This window comes from Alexandromys fortis, unplaced genomic scaffold (assembly GCF_014885135.2).
Source record: "Alexandromys fortis isolate MF-2015 unplaced genomic scaffold, M_Fortis_MF-2015_v1.1 scaffold_11, whole genome shotgun sequence".
NCBI lineage: Eukaryota > Metazoa > Chordata > Mammalia > Rodentia > Cricetidae > Alexandromys > Alexandromys fortis.
The window spans coordinates 14,464,080-14,485,947 of NW_026067912.1; the positions used below are offsets into that span (position 1 = coordinate 14,464,080).

The 21,868-nt window shown below is 41.9% G+C and overlaps 1 protein-coding gene across 4 annotated transcripts; it reads right to left on the reverse strand.

The window, feature by feature from the left end:
- Window positions 1-201: 201 nt before the first annotated feature.
- Mrpl39 (mitochondrial ribosomal protein L39) lies at window positions 202-16,472 on the reverse strand. Of its 4 annotated transcripts, XM_050138551.1 has the most exons (10): window positions 16,315-16,472; window positions 15,589-15,795; window positions 14,713-14,852; window positions 13,294-13,393; window positions 12,485-12,552; window positions 8,852-8,964; window positions 6,251-6,316; window positions 4,167-4,320; window positions 1,308-1,355; window positions 202-305 (listed from the first exon to the last, which is right to left on the reverse strand). In XM_050138551.1, exons 1-10 carry the CDS (start codon window positions 16,376-16,378, stop codon window positions 255-257), a joined length of 1,011 nt encoding a protein of 336 aa, XP_049994508.1. In that variant the 5' UTR covers window positions 16,379-16,472; the 3' UTR covers window positions 202-254. The 4 variants fall into 4 exon arrangements, with proteins under 4 accessions (XP_049994508.1, XP_049994510.1, XP_049994509.1 ...); XM_050138553.1 differs by lacking the exon at window positions 4,167-4,320; XM_050138552.1 differs by lacking the exons at window positions 202-305; window positions 1,308-1,355; window positions 4,167-4,320; window positions 6,251-6,316; window positions 8,852-8,964 and adding exons at window positions 10,282-10,735; window positions 12,106-12,154.
- Window positions 16,473-21,868: the final 5,396 nt, after the last annotated feature.

The window sequence follows — 21,868 nt, forward strand, 5'->3', positions numbered from 1 at the left end:
CCATGTTGGCACAAAGTAACAACTACACAGTTAATAGCATCTTCTAACTACAAAGGCATGATTTTAGACAAGGATGTTTACCACACCACTGTTTAACAAAGCAAGAGAAGGTAACAGACACAGTGTATTTCCACATATGTTAATAAATAGAGGTTGTGGGGCATGGACTTTGCTGACGTAGCCAGAGCTAAAGCAAACATATTATATTAAAGGCTTTTATTTTAACTTACTGTACATACTTAAATTTTAGAAAGTTACTGGGTAGATACAGTGTTCTCTGTCTGTCTGATTTCATCTTCAGTAACCTGTAAAGACACCAACAGCTTTACTTCTCAAACAGACCTTTCAAAATTCACCCTAACCCACAGTCCAACCCCCAACTCCTCCTATGAACACCTGTCCCACTTTCCCTCGGTGATTATTATGGAAAGCTAAACAAGAACAGAGAGTTAAAAAACAAGTTGCCAATATAGATCCCCAAATGTATCCCATTTAAAACCACATAATCAGAGGCATAGTACATGTAGGCTACCCAAGCTTCTTACCTTATTCTTTCTATCTATGGAACAAAAGCATCACTATAGGAAAAATCACCAGCTGTGAAACACAAGGTGTTCTACTCAAGGTGTCTTGTGTGGGCACAGTTGTGTTTGCACCAGACTGCGTTACAGACCTAGTGCAAAAAGGTGCCAGCACAGCCCGTGGTCCCATTCTATGGACAGGCCGTCATGAAGAAATAAGCAACTTGAAAATAAGCTGGTCATGTGCTTAATAAGTTTGTTGGTTAGCCTTAATTTATTGTTCACAGAGTGGCTGAGTAGGCCAGAAAAGCTGAGGCAAGTCTCAGGCAGCTCTCACAACACGGTTGACAACATGGAGCTGAGGTCAAGAAATGTGGCACTCTTACTTAAACCTCATAAGCCTTCATTCTTCAAATGTTCATTAAGTTCACAAAATTTTTTTAAAAGAACTCAATTAGGACTAACAGAGCTACTAAGAACAATCACCATCACATCCCTTCTGTTTCAGTTCTATGCTATCATTTTAATGATATTAACAAATTTAAAAGGCAAATTATAGCTTTATTCTTGCCAAAAAGACCATCAGTGAACAATCACTACTAACAAGACAAATTAGAACTGTTTTTATTTTGCTTCTCTCCAAGGCCACTACCTCTATTTTGTTGGGGTTTTTTTGTTTGTTTGTTTTGGGGGGGTGGTATTTTTTATTTTTGTTTGGTTTTTGGTTGTTACTTAATTTCTAAGACATCCCCTTCACAGAAGAAAATTTTTGCAGTGAAAACTTACCATTTTCCGTGATCTTTCCAATAGCTTGTCCCATATTGTAAAATGTGCCTGAAAAGAGAAGATCTGCTATGAATGCATACAGGAGGAAGCTGGAGTTTTAGATTTATTTTAATGTGTTAAGTGCTTCCCCTGCGTATATGTACATGCACCACATCTGTGCCTGGTGCCTGTGGACATCTCAGAGGGCCATCACATCCCAGGGTTTGTTATGAGCCATCTTATGAGGGGGGATTGTAGGAGCCGGAGGGGCCAAGGGCACAAGAAAACCCACAGTCAACTAACCTATGAGTCTCATAGGAGCTCGTAGAGACTAAACCAACAACCAGGGAGTCTGAATGGTCTGACACATCCATGTGAGAGTTCACTGCTTTCCTCTGGTGGGACTCCTAACAGTGTGGACTGAGACAGCCTCTGCCCTATTCACCTGCTTTTGAGACCCTTTTCTTCTTACTGGGCTGCCTTGCCCACCCTTAATATGAGGGAAGGTGCCTAATCTTATAGCAACTTGATATGTTACGTATGGTTGATATCCCTGGGAGGCCTGCCCTTTCTAAAGGGAAACAGAAGCGAGAATGGGGGACTGGAAGGAGAGGAGGGGGAGGAAACTGTGGTCAGGATGGAATATAGGAGAAGAATAAATGTGATAAAGATATTAAAGTGCAGCTCTCCACAACTGATGGATTCTGGCAGGGTGCAGGTGGGGAAGGACTCAGTTTTCTTCAAGAAGACGGCCACTGGGAGTTTGGCCATGCACCAGTGAATACAAATTGGACTTTTTTCTTCCTTCCTTCCTTTCCTTCTTTCCTACTTCTCTTTTTATTAGGGGTAAACGGGTCAAAGGTAGGGAAGAGACCTTGGAGGACTGGGAAGTAAGTATGATCAGGTTACATTATGTGAAATTCCCAGATAATCAACAAAATATTATGCTGGGAATAAATAAACAAAAGTGACCAGAGGAAGGACGTACACAGACCCCTCACCTCATGTGGCTGGGATATACCATTTTCCCGTCTTTGTCCTGCTACTTCATGTACTTCACGTCTATCATAGGAAGCATTCTCCCTAATGGGAAGCAAAACTGTGCCCCACTTTCCAAAGACTACAGCTCTTTCCCTGACTAGCCCATGTCACCCTCTAGAGGTCATCCTTCCTGTGAGACCACAAGCGCCCCAGGGCATGTCATCAGGAACCAGCTGCAACGCTGTGACACTGCAATGCCAGAGCCATGGCTCAGAAAATGACACCCCAAAGAATGAGCAGAAAGCTCACTGCCACCATCAGTGAGGCACAGGGGTGGTCAGTGACCATTTCACACAAAAATGAGCTCAGTCTGCAACAAAAGGCAAAATTATTAACTATCTACATGCAAACCCTTCTACAGACGGCATGGAACGCCAGAGAGGAAAACAACCCTCCTGAGGCAGAAGGGACAACCGGTGAGAGAACTTAGCCTGTGCGGGGACAGAGCGGACGGAGGAAGGAGTGGCCTGCAGCGCAGTCAGCAAGGCAAGCAGGGGAGACACTGAAGGGCTTAGGGACACGGAACAGTCAGGTTTGTTTCAGGCAGACCACTGGAGAGTTGGGGCATGAAGAATTAGACAATTTGTATATGGCTCACACCTGTAATCCCAGCTTTAGGAAGCAAAGGCAGGAGAAGATCAAGGTCACCTTATACACAGTGACTTCAAGGTCAATCTGGACTACAGGAGATCTTGTCTCAAAAGAAGGAAACAAAGAGTGGGCAGTCAGGGGCTGGGGGTGAAAAGCACTGGCTGTTTTAAAGGAGCCAGGTTCAATTCCTAGCACCTACATGCTGGCTCATAGCCATCCTAGTTCCATAAGACCTGATGCCATCTTCTGGCCTCCACTGACCATGTAGTGCACAGATATATTTACAGACAAAACACATAAAAATAATAATTTATTTAAGTGAACAGTCGGGCGGTGGTGCACACACCTTTAATCCTAGCACTTGGGAGGCAGAGGCAGGCAGATCTCTGAGTATAAGGCCAGCCTGATCTATAGAGCTAGAACCAGGACAGCCAGGGATACAGACAAACCCTGTCTCAAAAAACAACAAAGAGTAAGCAAACAGATGGTTCTGACTACAAATTTAAGGCTACACTATAGACGGTAAGGATGAAAGCAGGAGGTGGGATGGTGTTATGCAGCAGATGGGTTAGAATCAGACTGTGCTGAGCTAGGAGTCCAAAGGACAATAAAATGGAATAAATTATTGACCCTATTAAGTGCCCTATTTATAGCCACAGTGATTAACACTGTGGGTATGTAGAGAGAAGGTGACCGATGGAACAGAACTGAAACCCAGAAGCCGCCCCACCCACCGGATTTTTCCTATCGTCGTGTCCATACCCTGACAGCCACAATGTATTTGTCTTCTAAGACATTACCACTGAAGAAACCAGACACGGGTTTCTTCTGTGTCTGCATGACACATATTATTTCTTATAACTATAATTATCACAAAAACCAATGTTTAAAAAAAGAAGTGAAAGGAAGAGCATTAGTAAGAGGTAGAGGCGGTGGGGGAAACAACAGTCTCCTTGATTTATGAGCGACCCTAACAGGAGAGGAGAGGGCAACTCCCAAGGCTCAGGTGTTCCAGAGGCCTCTCAATTCATCATTACCTGTTTCTCCTAGGCTACTTTGGAAAATTAAAAATACTATCTCAATTTGATTCCTTGAATGAACCTTCTGTTTTACATTATGAAAGAGCTTGCAAAATTATTAGTGGACCCCTGAGGAAATGAAAACGCTTGTTCTTCCAATTTCTATAAAATCAAGTCTAGAATCTGTCCATCCCTGCGCTACAAGCTGTGGAGCTTCGGTTTCACTTACTCTCAAGTGGGTGGGTAAAGACAGGCCCTGAAATCTCCTCGTGAGGCTCGCCTGAGTGGAGTGGAGATTATGGACTGCTGACACTTCGTACTGGAAACAGATGCTTGTTCTTGGGATAAGAGGGCCTTCACTCACATCGATGAAGTCACCAATTCTGGTGTGATGTTAAAAAATAAGCAAAGAAAACATTAATATCAAATCACAGTAGTGTGAAAAATCGACTTCTTTCCGCTAGATTGCAAGGCAAAAATAATCCGCCCCATTACTTCTAATAAGTCTGATATACAATGCCGAGAGAACAATCCACCTGTAACAACCCTGACATACAATGCCAAGAATAATCCACCAATCCACCTGTGAAAACCCTGACATACAATGCCAAGAGAATCCACCTGTAACAACCCTGACATACAATGCCAAGAATAATCCACCAATCCACCTGTAACAACCCTGACATACAATGCCAAAAATAATCCACCTTTAACAACTCTGACATACAACGCTAAGAGAATAATCCACCAATCCACCTGTAACAACCCTGACATACAATGTCAAGAGAATTCACCTGTGACAACCCTGACATACAATGCCAAGAATAATCCACTTGTATCAACCCTGACATACAATGCCAAGAAAATAACCTGGAAATTGTAAGAGAACTCATTTTTTTAATTAGGATTCATCTAACTATGAAGGATTTTGAGAGTCATGGGACACATCATGTTATCAAACACATCCAACTTGTCTATGACTGACAACCTACAACCTTGCAATAACTCACAGTAGCTAAGTCTTCAATTTGGTACGCAGAATAAAAGAACTGTTTCTACAAGAAAATACCCTGGAACTTTGGAGCTGGGAAAAGCTCAGAGTTATAAGAGGACTTGATGCACAAGCATAAAGACTTGAGTATGATGCTCAGCAAGCACACAAAAGCCAAGCACAGCTATGTATGCCTATAACCGCTGTTACATGAGGGGCAGGGACAGACAAATCCCAGGACTTCACTGACTAGCCAGTAGAGCTGAAGCTACAAGCTTCCTGTTACTGAGAGCCTTTTCTCAAAGGATAAGGCAGAGAGTGACAGAGGATACTCAGTATCCACCTCTGAAAGAGTATGCACCCATGCGCTCTCTCTCTTTTCCCTCCTTTCCTCCCTCCACCCCCGTGCCTGGAAACTGCTCTCCATGAGAAACCATTAACATAAGCAGTGGATTTTCTTCATTTCTGCAGAGAGTACATTCCAACTTAATAGACATGAATCATAAATAACAAATTAAGACACATGGTTCTATACAACCATTTCCAATTCCTATCTAAATATTTTGCCCAATTTCAGAATCAACTCAAAAATTTCATTTTTAACATACTAAAATCATCAACTGAATAAAAATAAATCATAAGATCACATGTGGTAGCACATGGCTGTAAATGCTGTGGAATAATCCTCTTGTACACTGTTACAATTGGTTTAATAAAATGCTGATTGGCCAGTAGCCAAGCAGGCAGGACAGGAGGGGCAACCAAACTAAGGATGATGGGAAGAAGAAGGGCAGAGTCAGGAGACGCCTGCCAGACATGGAGAAAGCAAAATGGGCATGCCATACTGAGAATAGGTACTGCCCCGTGGCGGAGTGTAAATAAGGAATATCGGTTAACTTAAAATGAAAGAGTTAGTAATAAGCCTGAGCTATTAGTCAAGCATTTATAAGTAATATAAAGCCTCTGTGTGGTAATTTGGGAAGCAACTGCCAAGTATTTGGGACTGAGCGGCTGTGAGACAGGAAACTTCCACCTACATGTAATCCTAATACGCAGGAAGCTGAAGCAGGAGTATCACATATTTGAGGCCAGTTTATAAGAAGCCCTGTCTCAAACAAACACAAAAAGGTAGAAAATACATAAAATGAAAAATGAAAAACACAACTGTCCCTAGAGATCATGTGAAACTCCCAGTTGCCACATAAACACTCACAAAGCAACAGAGGAAGGCAGTGACAGCACAAGACTGTACACACCTCTACTGCTCTAGGGGAACACAGCCAGGCTCCCTATAGCATAGCCACCCAATTTCAGGCGCTTACCTGTGTAACTTGACTATTCTCTCAGGATTCTGAGATGCCTTCTCCTCTATGAAGTCCAACTTATACCTGAAAAGCAGCACCAAAAAAGAAAAAAAAAATTCAAACTTCAACTATCCAGAAACACCTAAAGATGCCATTTTCACTTCAACTGTAACTTCCTAATCCTCACTTCCCTCTTCTCAGGCTCCGGTCCCACGGCACCACTAGACTCCTCTCACTAAATTCACAGCACGATGGTTGCCAACTGAGTGGACGTGTGTGTGTGTGTGTGTGTGTGTGTGTGTGTGTGTGTGTGTGGTTTTTTTTCAAGATAGGGTTTCTCTGCAGCTTTGGAGCCTGTCCTGAAACTAGCTCTTGCAGACTAGGCTGGCCTTGAACTCACAGAGACCGCACCTGCCTCTGCCTCCTGAGTGCTGGGATTAAAGGACACTTTGCTCCTCTCCACTTCTCGCAGTATCCTTTCCGTGGCCTCAGTGACATGCCAGCTGCCTGCTAACCCAGCTCCTTAGCCACCCTTCACTTCCCCTCCTTTTAAGGCCAGGCTATCCTAGACCCTCATTTTCACTTACGCATCTGCCTTAAAGTCACTTCTTGACTTACAAGTGTTAGCTTCCACTGACGCAGTTAGTTCTCCCACACCCTGCCCCCAACCATGTCTCTCCGCTGTGCTGGAGATCCAAAACTTCCTGACAACCCACAAACACCTTAACCCACCAGTCACCAAATGGAACAACAAAAACTTCTTTTCTCATGAATTTCCTATCTTAATATGGTAAGAAAACTCTTCGGGTGTCTCAGTGAATAACCAGAGATTTCTTTGATTCTTCTATCACCACACTTTGTATCACTACCACCAAATCCTACCAATGTCAGTGCCTGAAGTCACTGAGTTTACCCAGCTGTCACTATAACTAATGTACACATGCAGAACGCAAAGCCCAGATAAACGCTTACTAAGAACTTGTTCGTTTATCCTCAAGCCCCAAGTAGATATCCAGTGGGCATGAACATGAGGTCGTGAACTGTGGATGCAGTGGGATGCACAGATTTATACCCAAGGCAGATGGAGGACCCGTTCCCTTGGATATGTCCTAAATGTAAATGCACACTGGACTCTGAACACTTCAGAATGGAGAGAATATAAATACTTAGCAGCTTTGATACTGATAGCATGTTAAATTAACATTTTAGTATCACAGATTTTCTTTTGACATTTTTATATAGCCACAAGAAAATTTAATAAAATTAGATAAATGGCTTAATCATATTTCTATATGTATATCTTGACTTTTGTCAGAAAGGAAGCTGATAAGCTCTGATAACCCAGGAATTGTCTTAGGGCATCAATGCTACAGGATGGTTTGACCTATGGCACTAGTTACTACCTATTCTCTAGTTCAGTTAAACATACGTTAGTACAAAGTGCACTGGACTAGGATATGTCACAAACACTTCACGGGAAAGGGCTTCCCAGCCAGTCCTTTGGACGCTGTCTTCTACCTCCCAGGAGGCCTTGCTTTGCAAGTGTGCTAGGTGTGGGCTTATCACTTCAGCCTCGGTGTCTCTGGAAGGTACTTGCAAAGAGGTATGCTGCTTTACAAGATGCCAACCTAGACAACAAGGTGAGGAGCCTCTTGATACATTTATGACAAAATATTCCTATACGAGTCTGAGTTCGTGGCTACACACCTAAGGAAATTCTCATCCACACCCTTCACTAATTCCAAGGTGTACACTGTAGCTTTAGGCCACAATGTTTTCTGTTTTCAACACAGATCTCCCTTTAAAGTCTCTGTAATGTTTTCTAGTACATGAATTCTCAAATTCAGTTTGCTCTTAACAACACAAGTAGGAGAGAAACTATAAATTTTAAGGGAGAAAGAGACTTGAGAAGCCAAGCAGGATTTGAAATGTTGGCAAATCCATCATATGGCTATTTCATACAGAGAAAAGTATGACCTAAATGCATCAACACTGTCCAAACTACTTGCATTTTCAGTCTTAACCTTCTGAGACTAGAAGACCATCAGGGAAAGGCTGCTGTATGCACAAAAGAATACCGTTCTTAAACATAGGTCATCACTTCAGAGTGGAAACAAGGAAACTCACTATCTTGATAAAAAAAGAGAAGGGCTGACCTAAAAACAGACACTAAAACCCAGTGAGGAAATTATTGAGGGACTAGGGACCACTTTCCTCAGAGAATCAGCAATGAGGTGAACACAGACAAAACAGAAAGAGAAATGTGATAAAGAAAAATAAATCTTAGGGCAAAAAAATTAAAATGGTGCCTTACGCAAACCAAAGATAAACATTCCTGTTGAGTATGGAAGTGTAAGGGCCCTATAACCCCAGGTTTCCAAACACTAAGACAGGATGATGAGGACTGCAAAGTCGGCCTGCACAACTTAGTGACACTGTGCCTCACACTCAGCAGGAAAGGAGAGCTGGAGATACAACACAACAGCAGAACAAGACCCAAGGCTCGACCAGCAGTACTTGAAAAATATGTATACTAAGTAAAATAAAAACACAAAACTACTTAAAAGCTGAGTTTTCATCATTATATGCTATTCTTAAGAGAATGCAGCCAACACTTACTTGTTATGTTGAAAGATTTCTAAGGCTACTTTTGCATCAACTTCCAGAGTTTCAAAGGGAAGGTCCCGAAACATTAAAGCATGGGCATCTTTTGTGAAAGAACGCAGGTTCTCCTGGGGAAAAAAACAAACAAACTGCTAGAAACCATTCACCCAAAATCTTTTCTCCATAAGTCACAAAGATAAAAACACATACTTAGTGCTGCAGATCTTTGCTTAAAAGAAGGAAAAACTCATTTATGAAGACCCTTTTCATTCACAATATCTTTTCAATTTCACAAACTAAAAATCTTGTAAGATAGTAAAACTGTTAAAGATAAATCTGCAGAGAAAATCTTAACATTTCACCCAAAATATACAAACAAATGTTTACTAAAATTATAACACAAGTAGAAACATTAATAAGCAGCGAGGCATTAAAGACTGCATACTGTGTACACATGACTAAAACTATGTTTAATAAATGCAAGAAACGACACTGAGATTCCATCTTATACCTGTAAGAATGGCCAAGACAAAAAACACTGATGACAACTTATGCTGGAGAGGATGAGGGGAATAGGGAACACTTCTGAATTGCTGGTGGAAATACAAGCTGGCACAACCCTTTTGGATATCAGCATGGTGATTTCTCAGGAAATTAGGAAACATCCTCCTTAAGACCCAGCAATACCACTTTTGGGTATATATCCAAAGGATGCTCAATCATGCCACAAGGACATGTGCTCAACCATGTTCATAGCAGCATTGTTTGTCATAGCCAGAACCTGGAAACAACCTAAATGTCCCTCGACTAAAGAATGGATAAGGAAAATGTGGTACATTTACACAATGGAGTACTACACTGCAGAAAAAAATGACATTTTGAATTTTGCAGACACACAGACGGATCTAGAAAACATCATATTGAGTGAGGTAACCCAGACTCAAAAAGACAAATATCACATGTACTCATTCATAAGTGGCTTTTAGACAAAACAAATAAATAAATAAATAAAATTTTTAGCAAAAAAATAAAGCAAGCCCACAATTCATAATCCCAGAGAACCTAGACAACAATGAGGACCCTAAGAGAAACACACATCACACATGGGAAGTAGAAAAAGATAAAATCCCCTGAGTAAATTAGGAACATGGGAGAGGATTGAAGGGGAGGGGAGGGGAACAGAGAGGAAAGGAAGGGACAGAGAAAAATGTATAGCTCAATAAAATAAATAACAAATAAATAAATAAATGCAGGAGAAAAAGTATTGTTTTTATCCCTCGGTTTCGCTGGTTAATGTTAGCATATACCAGATCAATCAGGACCGACATTTTTTTTATTGATATAACTTCAGTTTATTTATTGTCAGAGAAGTATTTATTTATTTATTAAAAATTTCTGTCTCTTCCCCACCACCGCCTCCCCTTCCCCTCCCCCATCAAGTCCCCCTCCCTCGTCAGCCCAAAGAGCAATCAGGGTTCCCTGCCCTGTGGGAAGTCCAAGGACCACCCACCTCCATCCAGGTCTAGTAAGGAGAGCATCCACGAAACTGCCTATGCTCCCACGAAACCAATAGGTACAGTAGGATCAAAAACCCACTGCCATTGTTCTTGAGGTCTCAGTAGTCCTCATTGTCCACTATGTTCAGCGAGACCGGTTTTAACCCGGGCTTTTTCAGACCCAGGCCAGCTGGCCTTGGTGAGTTCCCGATAGAACATCCCCATTGTCTCTGTGTATGGGTGCACCCCTCGCGGTCCTGAGTTCCTTGCTTGTGCTCTCTCTCCTTCTGCTTCTGATTTGAACCTTGAGATTTCAGTCCGGTGCTCCAATGTGGGTCTCTGTCTCTGTCTCCTTTCATCGCCTGATGAAGGTTAATATTCAGGAGGAAGCCTATATGATTTTCTTTGGGAGGACCGACATTTTTTAATGAGGCAGAAAATACACAATTAGTTAAGGTTTTACATATGTCATTGCTATTTGGGACACTTTTTCGTGTTTGAATCTTAGTTAAACTCACTCCTTTAAAAAAAAAAAAAAAAAACTTTATTTATTTTATAAGTATGCCTGTGTGTGTGTGCAAGTGCCCACAGAAGCCAGAAGAGTGTGTCCAATCGACTGGAACTGGAGTTACAGACAGTTGTGAGCTGCCTGATATAGGTGGCAGCAACAGAACCCAGGGCCTCAGTCAGGACAGCAAGTGCCCTTTTCATTGCCAAGTCATCTCTGCAGCCTCATCTGGCTCTTGCTATGACTGCTGCATATACAGAACGCTCACTGTATGCACAATGCTAAAACAGTGTAAGGTGACAGTTTTCAAACTCTGCTCTGGGGACCCAAGTAAGTATGGCTCCAGGTCCCCTAACACAACATTAACCAACAAGGTAAGCTCATGCATATACATGCATATGTATATGGTGTGTGTGTATGTGTATGATATATATGTATTCGGTGTGCGTGCATACGTGCATGTCTGTATATTGGGTATATATAAACCTGCTGGGGTGAGGGATGCATGCTGAGGCCTTAAGAGAACATCAGGTATCAGGTGTCCTGCTCTGTCACTCTTTACCATATTCCCATCAGTGTCGGTCACAGGACCTGAAGCCAGGCTGATGCTTAGCAAACCCAGTTGATCCCCCCATCTCTCCTCCAGCACCCAGTACAAGGGGTGACAAGCAGGTACAGTCCCACTCAGCTTTTTGCAGGGAAACTGGAGATCTGCACTGAGAACCACACGCTGTCACAGCATCTGAGGATTCTTACTGCTGTGAAAACACCATGACCACAAGCACGGTCATGGAGGAGAGTTTACTTCACTCACACTTCTACATCACAACTCATCATCAAAGGAAGGCAGGGCAGGAACCAAAAGCAGGAGCTGATGCAGAGGCCATGGAGTAGTGCTACTTAATAGTCTGCTCCCATTGCTTGCTCAGCCTGCCTTCTTATAGCATCCAAGAGCACCAGCCCAGGGATAGCACTACCCACAATGGATTGGGCCCTCCTACACTAATCATTAACTAAGAAAACTCTATACAGAGTTGTCCACAGGCCAATCTGAGAGGAACACTTCTCAGCTGAAGTCATTCTTCCCCTAGGACTCTAGCATCTGTCAAGTTAACAAAAAGCTAGACCGCACACAGCAAGCTTCTTACTGAGCCAACTCTCCAGTCCAGCTTCTGTATCTTATATTCTGGATGTCCTCATACTACTAACCCCAGCACTCAGAAGGCAAAGGAAGGCAGACCTCTGTGAGTCTGAGGCCAACTAACCTTGTAAGTTATTTCCACGGCAGCCAGAGCTATACTGTAAGGTTCTCGTCTCATGCAAAAAAATAAATAAATAAATAAATAGACAAACAAAAAAGAGAAGGTCAAGCAAGGCATAGGATATCCTAATCCAAATAAATATACAAATAAGCTAAAAAAAAATCACCAACAGATGTGTTTACAATATAGAGTGATAGAAAAAAGATGAATGGGTGGATGAGAGATTAGTGACTGACAGGCACACAGATAACAGGGAGATCTTATTTTTGGAGAGAGATTCTCTAACTGTCCTCAATGTGCAGAACCATTCAGCAGTACTGACAGCACTATTTTAGCAGAGAACAACACACTCCGAAAACAATGCTCCAAAGAGTAGACTTACTTTTGTTGGCATCCATTCATCCAGCCTCTTATCCAAAACTATATCATAGCAGAAGGCCCCAGCGATTACTGTGAATCCAACAGCAAGAAAAAAAAAAAAGCAAGCCAAATCTGTTAGAGCAAGAAGTTTCTAATCTGCAACAATCAATTAGTTAGATCACAGAATGAAAAGTTAGCAATCACCCCTAACTCTACAAATGGATACAAATATGACTCTACAGGAAATGCCCAAATTCTTATCTCTTAGAAAACTTCATTTTTTAATTTTTTGTTCTTAGACTCATCTGAGCTTCTTTCATTCTGTCTCTCTCTCTCTCTCTCTCTCTCTCTCTCTCTCTCTCTCTCACACACACACACACACACACACACACACATTAATTTCATACATTGCTGCTATACCTAATGACGAGAACTTCTGGGGTAAACTAACTTATAGACTCTTACCCTTGCACCATCACCAAGCTGCCCCTCTGGTCTGCTTCTGAAGAACAGAACCCCCCTAAAGCACAGCTCTTCTCAGCAGCCTACGCATCTGCCCATTCTTGCACCCTCCCACAAATTCAGTTTAGAAATAGTCTTACTATGGAAAAGAACACTATAACAGTGTAATTCCATAACATTGTATGTAAGAGTAACTAATTTCAATGTGTTAATTACTGACATCTGATTACTTCACATTTCATCCTAACATAGTAACTGTATTACCTACAATACATGAACCACATGCATAGTCTTATACTAGATAAAATCAAAAATCAATACCAAAACATTCACAGATCTTAAAAGTATAAATATTGATGTATATATTACCAGGAACTTCTGGTGCTCTCACCAAGCTGACTGCATACTCATCTTTGAAGGCCCTTTCTACTACACAGCCCATGATCATGGCACAAGAATGCCAGTAGGCCTAAAGAAAGAAATACACACATAAATGTAACATACTAAGATTCACTAAAGTTTCTACAGTATTAAAACTAAAATCAACTCTTGGCTTAGCACATATTTTTCCAATACCTGCCCACTCATCCAGGGCAATTATAACATTAATACAATCAAAAATCTATTACGCTTTTGCCAAAATACCCAGGTTCACATCCAGACCTTACTATTTTGTAACTCGTAACCTTAGTCAAGGTGTGACTTTATCATTTATTCATGGAAAATAGAAAGAAAACCACCTACTCTCTAGAGTTTATATGAGATCAAATGAACATCTGTCAATTACTTAAACCAGTACCTCAGTGTTACTACTACTAAAGGCTCTTAACATCTTCTTGTTTAAGTATGTTATTTCAACAGATGTTTATTGAACATTTCCTGAAGTGAAAGACTAGATCTAAAACAGAAATTATCTCTGTATTCACAGAAGGAGTCTAATGTACCCAGTAATAAGATGAAAATACTTTATTTAGAGACTCTAGCCAAGTGTTGCTAGAGCCTAAAGAATTTTGACAAGATGAAACCTAGTAGATTCCACAGTGCAGATGGCATTTTAACTGAACCATAAACAGAGCGCTAAAGGGGAAAGACAGCGATCCGCATGAAGGAAGAGCACAGCAAAGGCAGGGAGGATAATAATGTATAACTCATTCACCACCAAGTACTCTCATGTGGCCAGAGCAAGAAAGGGGGGGGGGGGGGGGGGGGGGGGTGGAGATCCAATAGACGGTAAGATTAAAACAGCAGGCTGGAGGCACATCATGCAAACCCAGAAAGCTACGTCCACTTTACCATGCAGGCAAGTTCTTCGGGAACAAGTGACAAGACCCCCAGAAAGCTATGTCCACTTTACTATGCACGCAAGTTCTTCAGGTATCAATGACAAGACCCCCAAAAAGTCACTCATAAAATGTAACAGAGCTGCAAAGGATGATGTTCTAAGAGGTAGTTGGGGTGGAAAAGAGTCAGAAAATTACTAAAATCATCCACAGACAATGGTTTGATTTCAGACCAAATTCAAGTTATATCAGTAGAAGTGGAACTCCCAAATACATAGAGGGTTACCAAAAGTTATAAGCATAAATGACATGCCCTATAGTCTTATCAATCCGAAATACAAACTAGTTGATACCACTAGTATTTTGAGCTACAAAAATACTTAAGCTGACGTAAAACACTAGTAGAATACCACAGAGGAGTCTGGCCTTATTTATAGATTTTCTACTTCATGGAACATAGGTCTGATTTGTAAAAAGAAGAAAAAAGCTGGAGGAGCCAAGAAAATACCTTATTCACTTCTCTTGGGTCAGGGTCTTTGAAAGTAAGAAATTTAATCTCACAGGACTTGGTCAAAGGCTTATACATGTCCCAAGGCTGTCCGTCCACAAGCGCCAGAATGGACTTCCTGCAGTACCACTCACTTAAATCTGTGAATGCAAACTGAATTGATGATCTAAATCTAACAAAATCCAACGTGAAAAGTTACATGTTTAACTGATAGGTTCCAAAACAAAATAATGGAGAGCAAAATTCTACCAACTATTTTTGCAGAAATATTACATATTTTATATATGATGAATTTAAAAAGAAAACAACACACAAAAGCATTGCCAACAAACTACCAAAACCTTTAACAAAATCTATTACAGCTAAGTGTAGTCTTCATTTGCCAACTAATAAAATAATATTCAAAGAGTTATAATTAATAGTCAAAGGGAAACAACATAGATACATGGATTCATTCACACACAAGTCAGACGAAAAGGAAAATATATCTATATATTCACATAAATTTGTTTAAATTATCCTTGAGTCTTGCTCCCAAACCTCCTCTTTCTTACATTATTACATTACAGACATTTCAAATAAAATAATGTAGTTACAACTGTAAAATTATAAATGTGAATTCAAACGTAAACCAATCACCTCTAATCTGTTCTATTACCCTAGCCACATTCAAGCAAATTTGAAGACAACCTGCATGCCACAGAAACGCTGCATTATCTGCAGTACCCACAAAGTAAAAGGGACCATGAAGGACTACCAAGTGCCAAATAAAGAAATTCCTTAGCCTCGCAAAGCAATTACAGCACTTTTCCCTCCGCAGTGTTCTGTGTAGCTCGCGTCAAATCGTCAGGGCCATACACTGATTCTGCTACTTACGCATGGCACAACTGTAGGGAGTTGAAATGTTTTTGTTCATCAAGAAGACGACGCCAGGATCAGTTTTCCCAACATGCTTAACTTCGATCTTTTCTGTTCGGGGAGTTAACGATAACTGCCTACTTTTCTCTTTATTAAAAAGTTCGTTCCTCATTTCTGTCAGTTCGGTGGGTGACAGCTGAGCAGCTGGCGATGTCGCTATAAATCCTATGAAGAAATGAAAGACTGAATAAATGAATAGCTTACTAGAGGCCTGTAACAAGTAGAGAAAGCAACAGAACTTTTGCAGAACATAGGTCAAAAATTCGACCGGGGCATACTTATACCACTTTATAGCATTAATAATTTAGCTTAGCATAGGCCCGCAACTCTGGTTTTCTCTCACATCCACCGATCTTCTCAGTGGCGTCCCAAAAGCAAGTGGGAGGAAACCAGGCTCGGTGGAAAGGAAGCAATGTTGGAAAGTGTCTGGGAGGGGACAAGAAAGTTCCATGAGAGGGGAAAGCCCATGCCCAAACTATCAATATATAGCACAAGAGACGCTGGACTTTTCTTCCAAACCCCAAAGCAAGAGACTTGGCCAGGCAAGCACAAGTATGGGGACGTTTGCAGGAGGCTAGGGCTGCTTCCTAAAGGCCCCGCAAGCGCCGCCCGTGCGCGCGTCCCTCTCTTTCCCCGATTCTGCACAGCAGATTGTCTTCCCAGGCTGGGAACGCGAAAACTCACTCCAGCGGGCCCCGCCGCCCGGGCTGGGCCGGCAAAGCAGCAGCCTTCCGACCGTAGTAGCCATGATCGCCAAGGAAGCCAAGGGAGCCTCTTGGCCTGGGTCCTTCTCGTCCCTCTTCCCCCCGGACACCAGAACCGCACGGCCGAGGTTCCGTAGGGCCGCTCAGTTCCGGACCCGGCGCTGGAGCTGCGTGGCGCCACAAGGGGGCGCCATCGCCCTTCTCTGAGGATTGATCTGATCAATCCTTGGTTGCAGAACAGGAAATGTTCTCCAAGGTGCAGGGACGACCCGGTGCGAGGCTGCTTGGTCGAGTAGCAGAGATTTCTCCTGTTCAGGGGACACGCGCGAGTCACACACGCGCCTTTGTCTTCCGAGGCTTCCAGTTTCCGGGCAGAAAAGTTACGCTTTTGCTTTTTTGACAGCCTGGCCAGCCACCCGGGATACAACTCTGGGTGGTGGGATAAAGAGTTTTGCAAGGGTGAGTGTTTAGGTCGGCTGCAGTGGATCTGTGCCACGTTTCTGTGGTCTTGGGAAAACATCATGTTGATTTTGGAGAGAACGCCCTAGAACTCTTTGTGAATGGTCTAGGAAAGTTTGCATGGAGCCTTTAACCAGAGCACAGTAAACTGGAATGTGAGTCTCATCCGTGGATGGATCCCAAAAGAGCAACCGTTCTGCACGGTTGGCGCTCAACAAATCTTTGTTATGACTGTTCGTGTAAAAGTACTGCTGCGTCTAAGGCCTTTGTGGTGCAGTGTTACAGTTGAAGCAGCATACAGTTCTATACTTATGCAAAGCTGGACCAATATAGTTCAATAAATTTAGCCTGGGACTTCACATGACCTCTTAACTTGCGGTGTCAGCTGGGACACAAATACTCTGTCTTACGCCACCACAAATGTGCTGGCTCCCTGGTCCAAATAATACATATTTACAACTGCCTAGGGAAAGTGTTAAGACCTGTCCTCAACCTTACGGTAAGAAATGTAAGTTGGGGTTCAACCATTTTACTGCTCTCTAATACACTGATTCCAACGGGAAGGGTGACGCACTTCGGCCGTCCTTCCTCAAAGAGTCTTAGGAGGGAGGACCAGAGCTGGAGGAGCTAAAGCTTTGACAGACCTTTTCTGATCAACGACCAAAATTCTAATTCAAACCTGGAAAAGTATATGCGTGCGTGCGTGTTACTTCTTTAAATGTACTATTGTTCCCGGAAAGCTTTCAATTTCACCGGCCTTTTAGAGACTGTATTCATTTAACCCCACCTAGAAACACTATGGTTTGAACTCAGAGGTCCACTTGTCTCTGCCTCCTGAGGGCTGGGACTAAAGGCACGTACCACCACATCCATTACAGAGGCTCTTGTTGCCCAAATTTAAGAACTGCTTCTCCCGGCTGTGGTAGTTTGAATGTAATCCCCCCACCCTCCATAGGCTCTTAGAGAATAGCACTATTAGGAGGAGTCTCAGTGTGCCTTTGGGTTTTTGAGGTCGCATATGTGCCCAAATTACGCCCAGTATCTTAGTTCACTTCCTGTTGCCTGCTCAAGAAGTAAAATTCTCAGCTCCTTTTCCAGTACCACGTCTGCCTATATACTGCCGTGTCCCACCATGATGATAATGGATTGAACCGCTGAACTGTAAGCCACCCAATTAAATATTTTTCTGTATATCAGTTGTCATGACATAGTGTCTTTTCACAGCAATAAAAATCCTAAGACACCCCCTTTCATTATTTTTTTAATTTAGTATACAACATATTGGGTTTGTTACAGAAATTTCATGTCATTAAACATTTCCAATTGTTCCCCACCCCTCCTGTGCCAGACTTGCTGATCCCTTCCCTCAGACTGCCCACTGTTTGTTAACACTGGGTTTCCAATCTGTGTGTTAGTGGAGTCCTCTGAAGAGCAGACACAAAGGCAGAGTTCAGTAGGCAGAATTCAGTACACAGGTATTTTAGTAACAAAAAGAACAAGGAATTAAGATATACATACTAAAAATCACCAAATCCGTAGTAGCATTCAGAATCAAATGGCATTAGGGAATGAAGGAAGAGATTTCTTTACCAAGAAAAAGCGCTGGTTAATGAATGGAAAGGAATCAACATTCTGCAGCTGTGGGTCTCATAACTGGTTCAGGTGACGGAAATCTTCCTGGAATGCTAAAGGGAGGGAGGTTGGCAAGCATTTTAGCTCACGCCTTTAATCCCAGCATTCAGGATATAGGGGCAGGAGGATCTCTGTGAGGTCAACCTGGTCTATATAGCAAGTCCCAGGCCTGCCAGTTATCTAGTGAGGCCCTACCTCAAAAACAGTAAAATTAAATAGGCCAAGTTTTGTGCCTGTGTGGGGGCATGCCTGTGGAGGCCAGAAGTTAGCTTCGGATGCTCCTCAGGCATTGTCCAGCTTGTTTGTTTCTCTCACTGGCCTGGAGCTCACCGAATAATCAGGTTGTCTTGTTATCTACTCCCAGGAATCCAAATCTGCCTCCTGGTGCTACAACTATAAAGGTGTGCTTCCAAGCCTACCTTTGTACACGGGCTCCAAAACTCAAAGTCGGCTGCTGATGGTTTCATGCCAATCACTTTGCTGATTGAGTTCTCTCTAGCCGTGAAATTCACTTAATCTTAAGTATTACTTAACTAACCACAGAGCAAAAGTTGTTCCTTTTCAGTCGGGCAAATGTTGTATACTATCTCCAAAGCCTTTGATTTTGTGTTTTAAAAGTTTGTATTTTTTAATCTCAGCATTCGATTTTATATTTCAAATTACTAAGCATTCATTTGAATGAAATTTTTAAAAAAAATTGTTAGAAGTGCATAGTGAATCATTTTCATCCCAGCTCTTTTCACACACGTGAGAGAGAGAGAGAGAGACAGAGAGAGAGAGAGAGAGAGAGAGAGAGAGAGAGAGAGAGATGCACACACATGCATACCCTAAATTAAGCCAAATATGTATCTTTTCACTCTTCTGATCCAAATTCAACATACCAAACATATGTGTCTGGAAAAACAGTATAGTGTATGTTAGTGGAGTCCCATAGAGGAAGAAGGTTCGGCATGTAACTGGGAAAAGGCAGAGTTCAGCAGGCAAAGATTTTAGCAGGGGCAATGCCTGTGTTTCAGGATTTCTATTACTATGATAAAAGATGACCAGAAGTAACTTGGAGAGGAAAGGGTTCACTTCATCTCACAACTCTCAGATCACACTCCATCACTAAAGGAAGTCAAGGCAGGAATCTGGAAGCAGGCACTGAAGCAGAAGCCGTGGAGAAGTGATGAATACTTGTTTGGCCTGAATTGCTCAGTTTGCTTTCGTATACCCTCTGGACCACTTGTCCAGGGAAAGCACTACTGGAAATGGACTTTCCCAATCCATCATTAATCAAGAAAATACCCCCCATAGGCTTGTTTACAGGCCATCTTATGGAGGCATTCCCTCAATTGAGATTCCCTCTGCTAGAAAACCCTAGTTTGTGTCAAGTTTGCAAAAAACTAACCAGGATAGCCTGTGAAGGAAAAGAATAAGCAGCCTGGTAAGGCTGACCACACATAAGTTCCAAAGGAAGGAAAATTAACTAGAAACATTCATGACCACCCAGGCAGTCTAAAGGTTTGTCAGAACCATCAGGGAACCTTGAGTCCAAGTTCACCAAGAACTTTGGTGTCCCAGGAACTAGCTTACCTCAGCATCCTTTCCACGTTCAGTGTTTTAGTGGGAGCAGCTCCTGAGAAGTGGGGACTGTAGCCTCAGAGTACACACGAGAATTTGAGCTTTAGAATTCCTTAGGAGGTGGAGGATCAGCCATGGTACCTGTAGCTGGAGGTCTCTGAAGCACTTGAAATAAGTTACATTTCAAAATCTACTAATTTATGAAGCAGTTGATACATATTTTACATGCACTGAGTAACACAAACGCGCTCGTGCACACACACACACACTTCTTTTTTAATAGAAATATGCTTTATTATTTCATTGATTCAACTTGATAAATCACATTTAATTCGTATCATTTAACCAAGATTTTTTGTCAACAGCTTATTTCCATGAAATAATTGTTGAATGGACTTTATACTATACAAGGATTTGTGTTTTGTTTTGTTGTTTTGTTTTTTGTTTTTTGTTTTTTTCAAGATGGGGTTTCTCTGTGTAGCACTGACTGTCCTGGAACTCACTCTATAGACTAGTTTGGCCTCAAACTCAGATATCTATCTGTCTCTTCCTCCTGAGTGCTTGGATTAAAGGCATGAACCCCACCCTGGCAAGAGGTTTAATTCAATACAAAGCTGAAACAGGGCAAAACAACTTAGCATCAGAGCAGAATGTAGTAGAAGGGGGAGATGAATATTTAGAAGAAAAATGTGATCTGTGCAATAACCACTCTCTCCTTCAGGTCCCATAGCATCAAAAAGGAATGAATGACTTTGACAGGGAGAACAGTGGCACTTAACAATGAGCAAGCTCACAGAAAGCCACGTTTACTATTCGAAGCACGGCCCAGCAGCTGGTAGCTTTATTCATTTGGACACACACACACTTCTATCTTTTTCTTTTTGCATCAAGAATCTAGTTCCACCTGATTTCAGTGATGCATGGTGCTGCAGAATAACCCAAGATAAAAGCAAATTAAATTTTTTTTCCCTCTCTGTTGATGCATGACCCCATGAAGTTAAATGGTAGGGTTCTTCTACTAGCTTTATCAACTCCTTTGTGAACTGACTTGGCTGTGAACCTGTCTGTGTGTGTCAGATGTCCCTGGAAGATAAAAGGCTGTTGATTGTAAAAGCCAGGGATATGGCTGTGTAGTAGAATGTTTGCCTAACATGCACATAGCCCTGGGTTTGATCCTGGCACTGCAAAAAGATTTTGATGTACAATACAATTGACCCCTTTAATTATCATTCCTGTTTACACCATCCCTGTCTGTCCTTAAGCTATAATAAAATCTTATCAGTTCTTAAAGAGGGAATCAAGGATATAGACCATGAAGCTATAGCATTTTTTGCAGGTAATACTTTTCTGTTTCATTTTACAAAAATACAGGTAATAATGTATATACATGTATATATGTTAAGTATTTTTACCTTCACTCATAAACATAAATAATGTTCACTTAAAATGATGATTCAGTAAGTGCTGAAAATTCCAAATATAATCACAAGTTGAAAAGATAGTACAGATTATTTATTGCATTCCTTCCCCTCAGTTAGAAGCCAGAGAAAGTGAATCATAAAGAGATGGTATTTGGCTCAAGGTCATCTGGGACTCTAGTTTGACGCCTGGGTTTCTTGGAAACACTAGAGTATGCCAAAAATGCCAAGACTCCCAAAGCTTGCGGCATGTGGTCCTTAAACCATTCAGATTTATCCCAGCGTGGGACAGCCACGTAAAAATCCCTCGCTTCATAGTTTGGAGGGAACATCACAAGAATTCCCACACCCATTTGTTTAAGATTTCAAAGTGACAAACATATGTTCATAGGAATTTTCTTTGAATGAAAGAATGTTCTGTTTAGCTGGGAACCGATACCCTTCTTCAGATTGAGAGCACCT